Source organism: Phyllobates terribilis, unplaced genomic scaffold, assembly GCF_046119375.1.
Source record: "Phyllobates terribilis strain yellow unplaced genomic scaffold, ASM4611937v1 Scaffold_1__5_contigs__length_1240528914, whole genome shotgun sequence".
Classification (NCBI taxonomy): domain Eukaryota; kingdom Metazoa; phylum Chordata; class Amphibia; order Anura; family Dendrobatidae; genus Phyllobates; species Phyllobates terribilis.
Genome location: NW_027362761.1, coordinates 1,056,582,535 through 1,056,593,802, shown reverse-complemented (window position 1 = coordinate 1,056,593,802; position 11,268 = coordinate 1,056,582,535). Strand labels below are relative to the sequence as shown.

General features: G+C 41.6%; 1 protein-coding gene across 3 annotated transcripts in view; it reads right to left on the bottom strand.

Annotated features, from left to right (window-relative positions):
• Window positions 1-1,742: 1,742 nt before the first annotated feature.
• Window positions 1,743-11,268, bottom strand: part of FRG1 (FSHD region gene 1) — a 31,660-nt gene continuing 22,134 nt past the window's right edge. For all 3 annotated transcript variants that reach the window (XM_073645375.1, XM_073645378.1, XM_073645376.1), the window contains 6 exons: window positions 10,210-10,267; window positions 9,995-10,109; window positions 7,906-8,010; window positions 6,371-6,462; window positions 3,849-3,959; window positions 1,743-1,894 (listed from right to left, as the gene is read on the bottom strand). In XM_073645375.1, coding sequence (XP_073501476.1) covers window positions 1,858-1,894; window positions 3,849-3,959; window positions 6,371-6,462; window positions 7,906-8,010; window positions 9,995-10,109; window positions 10,210-10,267 — 518 coding nt within the window. In that variant the 3' untranslated portion in view covers window positions 1,743-1,857. The remainder of the gene's footprint in view (window positions 1,895-3,848; window positions 3,960-6,370; window positions 6,463-7,905; window positions 8,011-9,994; window positions 10,110-10,209; window positions 10,268-11,268) is intronic.

The following is an 11,268-nucleotide window of genomic DNA, read 5'->3' as shown; positions in this document are numbered from 1 at the left end:
TAATCAAAGAGTGTGTAAACTTTTGACTTTGCAGTAAGTAATAAAAATGCCTTAAAACATTTTCTCTCTCTCATTATTCTGGCATTTGGCAAATATTAAAAATGATGGTAATCCTAATTGACCTAAAACGGGAAAGGTTTATTCTGATTTCATGTCAGATATTGAGAAAAAACATGAATATGTGTCTTTTTATATAGTGTATGTAAACTTCTGATTTCAACTGTATTTGATCACCTACCAACCAGCAAGAATTCTGGCTCTTACAAACCTGTTAGTTTTTATTTAAGAAGCCCTCCTACTCTGCACTCATTACCTGTATTAATTGCACCTGTTTGAACTCGTTACCTGTATAAAAGACACCTGTCCACACACTCAATCTCCAACTTCTCCACCATGGCCAAGACCAAAAATCAGTCTGACGACACCAGGAACAAAATTTAGACCTGCACAAGGCTGGGATGGACTACAGGACAATAGGCAAAATGGAAGAAACACAAGAAGACTGTCAATCTTCCTCTGTCTGGGGCTCCATGCAAGGTCTCGCCTCGTGGGCTAAGGATGATTCTGAGAAAGATCAGGAATCAGCCCAGAACTACACGGGACGACCTGGTCAAAGACCTGAAGAGAGCTGAGACCACAGTCTCAAACATTACCGTTAGTAACACACTACGCTATCATTAAAATCCGGCAGGCACGCAAGGTCCCCCTGCTAATGCCAGCACATGTCCAGTCCAGTTTGAAATTCGCCAATGACTATCTGGATGATCCAGAGGAGGCATGGGAGAAGGTCATGTGGTCAGATGAGACCAAAATGTAACTTTTTGGTATCAACTCCACTCGCCGTGTTTAGAGGAAGAAGAAGGATGAGTACAACCCCAAGAACACCGTCCCAACCATGAAGCATGGTGGGGGAAACATCTTACTTTGTGGGGTGCCTTTCAGCAAAGGGGACAGGACGACTACACCGTATTGAAGGGAGGACAGATGGGGTCATATATCGCAAGATTTTAACGGTGAGAACACTTTCAATAATGAAACGTTTCATGGAACACATTAGAATGACTTCTTAAAGGGGTATTCCCATATGGGACATTTATGGCATATAGACAGGTCATTTAATAAATGTCCAATAGATGTGAACCCATAGCTGGCACCTGCACCTGGATTGGAGAGGTGGCCGCAGATTCATGGCTTTCTTTGTTCATTTTAATGGGCGCTCCAAAAATTGGACTGTCTATTGTAATCCTAATTATTAGGTTACAGCAACATGGCACGACACTTGGCCGTTTGCGTGCTCGACCACCGCTCCATCCCAACTCCTCCTCATTGTAGCTGTACAGTGAGAAGAAAAAGGGGTGATTCTAGTAATCACGGGGGGGATCCCAGCGTGAATAGATGATGAGTCAAAGGTTGGAAAACCCCTTCAAAAAATGCTTTACATTTGTAATTGCAATTCAAGGTGAGAAATTCAACTCTTTCTTTTTAACCCCTTGCTACATTTTCACATGCCGGTACATATGATATACATATATGCAATGGAAACACAACATTACTGGATGCCATCTTTTAATAGTCAAGTTGCCTCTGCTGCTCTTATACGGGAAGGTGGAAGAGGAAGGATCGGCTGCTCCCCATGAACCAGTGCTGGCTGACATCGGCCGGTCAGTCCGCTTACTAGTGAATATACATCCAGTGGTAAGGTGTCTGTCCTGTGCCATAACTTACCACAAACATTATCTGGATTATTTTTTTTTAATAAAATCTTTAATGTACCATACAGTCACAATCAAAAACAATACGGAAAAAAAGAAAAAATGATTTTCTCCATCCCCGGAATAACAGGACAAACACTTGTCATCACTTGCAGTATCTATCTGCTTTTAATTTTGATCTCCTGTAACAGAAAAAAAAATGCATAAGGGGCTGAAAAATACACAAGTATTATAGATTTGGACTTGGTACTACGAATGTGTTATTCTTATACAGACTTTGGGGTCATTACACCCCTGTGGTACCATTCTATCCATAAACACCGCCTGCCACTGCTGGACGCGCTGACATTATGGACGCAACATCAACAGCAGAACGGATCTCTTAGGCCCCATTCAGCTTATGCCAAATGTGTGTCCTTTTGGCATCTGATGGGCCGACATACCCTTTTTACTACTATATATAAGTGTAGTTTGTTTTTCTATATAGTGGTGCTCTGGAGTGACGAAGTATGCATGCTTCACCTAAGCTCCATTAATGGTCTATGCTGGAAATAGCGAACTTTGTGCTCATCTTTCTCCCACAGTCAATGAATGGATCGACTTTAAAGTATGCGTCCCTCCACTCCATTCTTGTGATTATGGAGCCCTGCTCGCATCATTGAACCCCCAGCTATCAGTAAGTTATCTCCAATTCTTTGGAAAGGGAATAACCATTTCCGAGTAACTAAATTAGGACTTGGTAAAAATTAGACATGCATATAATAGATCCACTATGGAGTGTGAGCCCACCATCATTAACGTAATCTGTAGAATCGGTCACCAATATGAGTTTGGTAGGGTCTGACATCCGGCACCACCATTGATTAGCTGAAAACTGCATGGATCAGATATAAGATGTATAAGGTGGAACATGGATGGGCCAGATATGAGACGTATGGAGTGGAACATGAATGGGCCAGATATGAGATGTATGGGGTGGAACACGGATGGGCCAGATATGAGATGTATGGGGTGGATCATGCAGGGCTGTGAAGTCGGTAAGCCAAACCTTTGACTCCGACTCCTCAATTTCCATGACACCGACTCCAACTCCGACTCCCTCATACATGGCTCATGTTTAAGTGATAAATTTACGTAGGACACATTTTTCTCAGCTAAAAGTCTAGACCCTTAGATCAGGAATAGGACAGACATATATAGAACATTTCATAACTTTACCAAATTCTTATGAAAAAATATTCCCCACACACTGCATTGAACTACTGTACCCAATTTATTATATATTTAAGGAGTCGGTCCATTTTATACCGCCTCCACCAAAATGGGCACCGATTGACTCCACAGCCCTGGGATCATGGATGGGCCAGATATGAGATGTATGGGGTGGATAATAGATGGGCCAGATATGAGATGTATGGGGTGGATCATGGATGGGAAAGATATGAGATGTATGGAGTGGATCATGGATGGGAAAGATATGAGATGTATGGGGTGGATCATGGATGGGAAAGATATGAGATGTATGGGGTGGATCATGGATGGGAAAGATATGAGATGTATGGGGTGGATCATTGATGGGCCAGATGTGAGATGTATGGGGTGGATCATTGATGGGCCAGATACGAGATGTATGGGGTGGATCATTGATGGGCCAGATATGAGATGTATGGGGTGGATCATTGATGGGCCAGATATGAGATGTATGGGGTGGATCATGGGTGGGAAAGATATGAGATGTATGGGGTGGATCATGGATGGGCCAGATATGAGATGTATGGGGTGGATCATGGATGGGAAAGATATGAGATGTATGGGGTGGATCATGGATGGGAAAGATATGAGAGGTATGGGGTGGATCATGGATGGTTCAGATATGAAATGTATGGGGTGGAACACGGATGGGCCTGATATGAAATGTATGGGGTGGAACACGGATAGGCCTGATATGACATGTAAAGGGTGGAGCCCCACCGATCTCATACTAATGACCATTCCTAATGATCGGTCATCAATTGTTAGGTCCTAGATTACCCATTTAGAGAAAAAAAAATCAGACAAAGCATCCACTATAGATAAAATATATCTAGTTGAATATCCTTTCTATTTTCACAGTAGCTAGCAATAGATATTATTTACCTGTCCAGCAGTGCCTCATGGAAAGACCCGTCCTTTCTGGCCTTTTTCAGATCTTTGTGGGCTTCCTTGCTGATTTTAACTTTATGGTCTTGAAAACTTTGAAATTTTTTGCTGCAAAATAATATAATAGGACATAAAATGAATCTGCATAATTTACAAATACTATTCCAATCCACAGTAACCGGTTAGGGAGATAAGCCCGATTCATCAAGACTGGCATTTTGTATGGCAGTCTCAGTGGACAGGACAGTTGGAGAAAGGAGCGCCCAATTCATTTAGAGAAAAAAAGCAAAGCCACACTAAGAAGAATTAAAATTTCTCTAAGATTCAAGAAGAAACAGCAAAAAAGGGCAGCAATGTTTACCTGCCCAGATCTTCAGAACTAAATGCACTACCAGGGTGCAGCAAACACACATCAAGATGGCGGCTACACAGGTGCAAAATACTGATGAGACAACCACTCACAACCTACCATTTCATGGAGGAAGTAACTGCTTAGTATTTGAATTGCACACAAAAAGGCTTGTATAGGGGCAGCCCGACTAATCTAATAGTATGGGCGTAACTAATAGGCTGTAAGCCGGATACTGTGCACTACCCTAGTGTGAACAGCACCCTATACAAGCCTTTGTGTGTGCAGGGGTCCCCCTGTGGCCGACCCCCGAGGCGAGAGGGCTGCCTGTGGCCGACCCCCGAGGCGAGAGGGCTGCCTGTGGCCGACCCCCGAGGCGAGAGGGCTGCCTGTGGCCGACACCCGAGGGGAGAGGGCTGCCTGTGGCCGACACCCGAGGGCTGCCTGTGGCCGACACCCGAGGGCTGCCTGTGGCCGACACCCGAGGGGAGAGGGCTGCCTGTGGCCGACACCCGAGGGAGGGGGTCACTGTGACCAATACTCGACGGAGGAGGTCACTGTGACCAATACTCGACGGAGGGGGTCACTGTGGCCAATACTTGAGAGGAAGGGGGATGGTAGTCACTGTGGCCGACACCCGAGGAGAGGGGGGGTCACTGCTGTGGCTGACACCCGAGGGGAGAAGGGGGGGGGGGGGGTCACTGAAGTTGACACTTGAGGGGAGGGGGGGGGAGAAGGGAGTCACTGATGGAGACTGCTGAGAGCAGAAGGGTCACCGTGGCCAACACCCAAGGGGAGTGGGGGGCACTGTGGAGAGCAGACACCACTTTTACATTACAGAGTTTAAAATACAGAAATATTGAAGATTGTTTGGGGTTAACTCTAAAAGTCTTTACTATAAGACTAAGTATTTGTGCCAATAACAGTCGCCTGATGCTCACAAATCTGATTTATATCTTGTCTACACCATAATAGCACAGATACACGCCATCAAATATGCAAGGAAATGATGCAGAAGCATAATCTTTATATTACGGCTTCCCTGAGGATAGATTCAGCTATAATCCTCCAGGTAATGACCATAAATAAGCAGCACACAATGTGTGACATTACTGACAAGGTAATGTACTCTGGAGGTTATCTCGTAGCACAAGCTACCATTTGTTCAAGGCATCTGAAGGGGCTTTTACAGCACTTGACACGAGTGTTTCTCCAAGGACAGAAGTAGTATAACTCACACAGGAGGAGAACTGCTCCTCGGTACCATCTTCTTACCTATATAGAACTTTTTTTCAGAGTTTTCTCAAAGAGGTAATTATCAGAATCAAACCCATTATCAGCAGCGATGTGATGATTACCTTGCATCAGCTACATGATACTCAGCAACTCAATGCAGCAGCTGTAGAACAGTCCACAGACAGATCACAGACCGCCATAAACAGCACTGGCTTTTGGCTCATGACACCTCCCATCACTGGGTGATCGTTAATCGCCAACAATGTCTGGATCAATTCTGCAATTACTATAACATTATATTAAGATTTTCCTAAAAGAAAAGTTCTGTAACTTTTTATTATACTCTGTTCCAACCATTTGTTGTGAATAGATGAAAACATTCTTGCCTATTCCAGGGGCTGAGATCCTGTCCCTAGTCCTGCTCCATCTTAGTGGTGTAATACAATGCTGTGTGAGCTAAAGGGCACTCGTCATCACATATACAGCTGACATAGCTTTATACAGGATGGTAACAGGTAAGGATGTTTCTTTTTGAAGTGTCCCTTACAGCAAGAAGTTATAAAGGTATGCACAGCTAAAGAGGTAGTCCTCGTCTCCTTAGGATTCCTACAATTCTGGTCTGACTGACAGACAGGGACAAATTATTTCAGAAGAATCAGGTACGTGAACAGTGAGCAAGTAATGACGAGGCCAGTACAGCTCCATTCACTCTGCAAGATGGCGCAGGATCCCTGTCAAGCTAATAGATGCGTGAGGCTGCATGAATCCTGGGGGAAGCCGGGCTGCCCACCACTCCGCACAGGTAGCGGGCACTACTTTTCAGCCTGCAGAAGCAAACAAGAATGTTCTCATTCATTCACAGCACATGGAGTGGAATGAGAATATGAAGCATACAATGTCTGACATTTGTAGGGCCCGGTGTCCGATTACTCACACATAATTCAGCTCACACTGCTTAACATTGCCCCGATCTTCATCTGCTAAATCGTCTTCTCTCTTTAATTCTCTTTCTGTAGAACATCGAATCTGCAATAAAAGCAGAAAATGCTGAGGAATAATACACACTCAGGACCTGTGCCATCTGCATCTGATTTATAGCTTTATTTCTCACATATAAAGGCTTAGCTTAGGTCAGGGGCACACAGCTATTTTTGGTCCAAGGGCCACAATGTCTGAATATATCACTTCCAAGTGTTGCAATAAAATGTAATCCCTTCCCTCTGTGGCCAATTTTTATTTTCTCGTTTTTTTGCCCCTTCTTTCAAAAGTCATAAACTTTTTCCCACAACATAGCCATACGAGGGCTTACTTTTGCAGGACAAAATGTAGTTTTGAATGACATAATTCATTTTTCCTTACAACGGACTGAAAAATATTCCAAGTGTAGTATAAAAAAAAAAAAAAAAAAAAAAAAAAAAAAAATTGTTGAAATTGTATGTGCTCTTTCTGAGGTAGAAATGACTTGTCAATGTGATTCTCCAGGTCCGTACGATTACAGCGAAGTAACACAAAGCTCTGCTCTCTTCCTGCACTTGTAATCACACTAGGTGCCAGCAGAGAGATCCCCGTATAACCTGGGTAGAGATATCAGTCTTTCCATAGCACACACACGTGCATGGCTTATAAGACTCCTCACTCTGACATGCCAGGCTTGGCTGGTTACTCGTCACAAGGAGAAACCTTATCCCTTAAACCTTAGTCCAGAGCCTCCCACCTAGCCAAATCAGATCTCACACTTTACACTGATGAGGGGCAATACCCCAAAACACCATATCTGCAAACTGACATTCTGATTTGGCTTTTATCCCAATTCATGTTGCAAAGCTCGTTAAACAATCGATACTGACTTTTAGAATTGCTACTTCCAATAGGTGGAGCTAGAGTTCTAATCCTCTTCCTCTCTGAAGAGACAATGTGCATATTTAATTTTCGAGAGGAGCATTCATGGCTTATAAGTCTCCTCACTCTGAAATGCCAGGCTTGATTGTCACTCTCCAGAAGGAAAAACATCACCCCTTAAAACCCATAGCACACAGAGTAAGCTTGTTCTGACATTCTCCGGGGTCATTTTCTTTTGTTTATTCTGCACAACGCCTGCTGCTTATGATTGGGCAACATCATGGAGAAAAAAAAAAGTAAAAAATAAAAAAGTAAACTCCGCTATAGTGGGAATTTGCAATGAAGTTGACTAGTTAATATCTCTGTAACACAGAAAAAAAAACAAAAAACATAATGATGTGTTATTCAGATCTGCAGCCGCTATTCCATGATGTCGACAGTTTAACATGCTAAAACTGGTGAAATGTCCTCTTTTAAGTCCCCATTAGTCACAAGTTTCTCTACAACAGAAAAAAAAAGTTGCATGCTGGAATAAAGTCTAAAATTTGATTCAAAGTTTTATATAGTTAACCCATGAGCACATTTATATACCACAATTCCTAAAATACATGCAGTTTAGAAACTAAGTACCTTTATCATCTCCCCTTCACCTGCCGTCTTACTGTGTGCTACCAAGTCGCCTTCTTCATTGCAGCCGACAAAACAGCTGTTCGATGCCAGTAAGGCCATTTTCCCCTGAAAGTAATCAGATAACCCTGTGTAAGTTGAATCCAGCTGTATTTGCAGCACAATAGAGTCATAGCCAAAAGTGTTGGCACCCTTGAAATTGTGCCAGAAAATGAAGCATTTCTCCTAGAAAATTGTGGCAATTACAATGTTTTTTTATACACGTTTTCTTTCGTTTGTGAGTATTGGAACAACAACAAAAAAAACTGAGAAAAAAACGGCAAATTGGACATAATGTCACACAAAACCCCAAAAATGGGACGAACAAAATTGTTGGCACCTTTCCAAAATTGTTGGCAAACAACTTTGTTTCAATCATGGGATGCTCGTTCAAACTCACATGTGGCAAGTAACAGTTGTGGGCAATATGAAAATCACACCTGAAACCAGATAAAAAGGGGCTCAATCTTTGCATTGTGTGTCTGTTTGTGCCACACTAAGCATGGAGAACAGAAAGAGGAGAAGAGAACTGTCTGAGGACTTGAAAACCAAAATTGTTCCAACACTTTCGGCCATGACTGTACATGATTTAAGAAAGGTCTAGTATGAAATGCTGAAAAAGTAAAAACTGTTCTGAATGCTGCTTTGGTAGTGGTAATATACATGGTGTATAAATATTTAACAAGTGGACTTTTTGCACATACATGTTAGTGTGTAACATCCACTAATGCATAATATTTCTTTTTTTATCTAAACAGGTTCAAAATTCTGTGCTTTCTTTCTTCCTCTCCACCTCTGAGGAGCCTGAGCACATGTGGCCTTGTTTCCTAATAAAGTAATTTAATTTACCAAATGATGCATGATAAAAAACAGTTACATTTATTTTGCAGAACAGGATGATACCAAATTTATATAGTCTTTGTATGTTTCAGTAGTTCAGACTTAGATGCGATACCAAATATTTTTTGTTTTTCTTTAACTAATGGGAATAAGGGCAATTTTTTTCTTTTTGAAATATTTAAAATTGTTATAAAAATGTAACTAATTTTTATTAACTTCGGACCACCTATAAACAATAAATGTCCTGGTTGTCCACTTTCTACTCTGCAGTGATGTTCTAATATGTCACTGCGTAGTAGAGCAGACATCGTCCAGCAGAGGGAGCAAAGACCAGGCAGACACAGCCAGACTCTTCATATAGAAGGCAGCTCTGCATTGTTACTGTCTCTGATTTCCCGATCACTGAATACACGGCTCTTAACAAGCAATCCTAAGGGACCTAGTCAGCGTTCCAATGCTGCCAGGTGTCTGCATTTTCCCTGTAACTGGGGCTAATATACTCAGTTACAGGTGAAATCACGTAAAAAGTGGTATTTAAATTATGTCAATGTTGAAATGCCCCCCAAAGCTACTTTATCACCTTAAGGGGGATACAATATGAATAAATGAAAAATAAATAAACAAATAAAAACAAAATTAACAGAAAAAGCAAGAAAAAAAAAAACATGTTTGATATATAAAAATAATTGTTACGTAAAGAGGAACAAATTTTAAAATGTCAGTGGTCCTTTGTGGTCATATAAAAAGAAACAAAAATATGTGAACAACATACATGTATTTCCTGATGTCAGCAAAAAAAAAATTAAAATGACAAAAATTTGACCCTGCATATCATCAAAAAAAAGATGCAATAGTTCTTTGAATATTCAAACGAGAAAATTTCTTACAGCTCTTTAAGTCGTATGTACAAAAAAACATGTGAATGTACCTTTTCAAGAACAGAACTGGTTAAACTGTTTTTTCCCCCCCGTTTTTATGTTCCTTTCTTTTTTGTGCTGATATAATACACTACCACACTTCTGTATTCCTTTTAGTGATTTCCTGTAATATGTGTACTAACAGGGAAGATACTGGGGTCTTTATTAGGGTTTGCATCAGAAAACAAGTGCAGATCACGGTAAACACATAGGAGATGAATCAGCACAGAGCTTTGAACCTAAAAACTACATGACTTTAGAGATTACAATCACTGCAGAGATAAATCAGAAATTACATCTTGAAACACGGGCTCCCACTGCTCTCTGGCGCCAATCGCATCTGAGCGACCCATGACCAGGCCATCGGAGTTTATTCCCAAGTATTTCCCATATCCAGACTTCAGCGCAATCCTTCAAAAGAATCAGATGTTATCAGTAAATGCATGAAATGCGCCTCAATAACATTTTGTATACATGGCAATACAATCCCATCATTATAAATGGTTATTACCTCGAGTCTGATAGCTTAATGGCTGTGAACTGCTCCGGGGGAGCCGGACCTTCGTCTTCTGGAAGGGAAGAGATTAACATTTGTTAAGTTCAAAAATAATGACTGTATAATGCAGAAGTGATAACAGGAAAGAAATGTATGCAATTCATCAAATCCCCGACGGACTCCCTGACAGCCCATCGCCAGATACCGGCTGCTTTACAGTTAGCAGTTCTCTAAGATATGAACATATAAAATATCCTTCTATACTATAATGTTACAAATGTATCTGGAAAGCCCATAAGCTGTCGGGGGTATGTGTACAGACTGGAGACTTCCTATGCTGTGATATGCAAACTAGATAGCAACATCAGACACAAGGAACAGCGGCGGAGACCCAGCGCTGGACCTGGGGAGGGGGAGTAAAGTTGTTTTTTTTTTATTTACAAGAAAACTGCGCCTGAGGATAAATATATTTCTAAAAACAGAAAACCCCTTTACCCCAAAGTTTGCTTTAATCTTCATGACCGGGACAAATTTTACAATTCTGACCACTGTCACTTTATGAGGTAATAACTCTGGAACGCTTCAACGGATCCCACTGATTCTGAGACTATTTCATGACATATTGTACTTCTTGATGCTGGTAAAATTTCTTCAATATGACTGTTTATTTGTGAACAAAAAATGGAAATGTAGAGAAAATTTTGCAATTTTCAAACTTTAATTTTTATGCCCTTAAAGGGAACCTGTCACGTCCTAGCTGCCCTCTACACTGCCCCCATAGCGTTGTTAGTGATGCAATGTGCATCACTAACAAGCTGCTTTCATGAAAACTGGTGCAGCTATAATGATTTTATAACCTTTAATATACTTAGATCCTACCTGTGTTTTCAGTTATAGGGGCGTGCTTGTCATATTCAGTCATTGGCGGGCGCAGCATTCACTCACTGTTGGCGCCGCCCATGTATTTGAATAATGCTTCCGGCAAGCACTGATATTGTCGGGCGCAAGCGCAATTGTACATGTCTGACCGCCTGCGCAGTGAAGCTGTGTGATTACCTGCTTCACTGCGCTGCA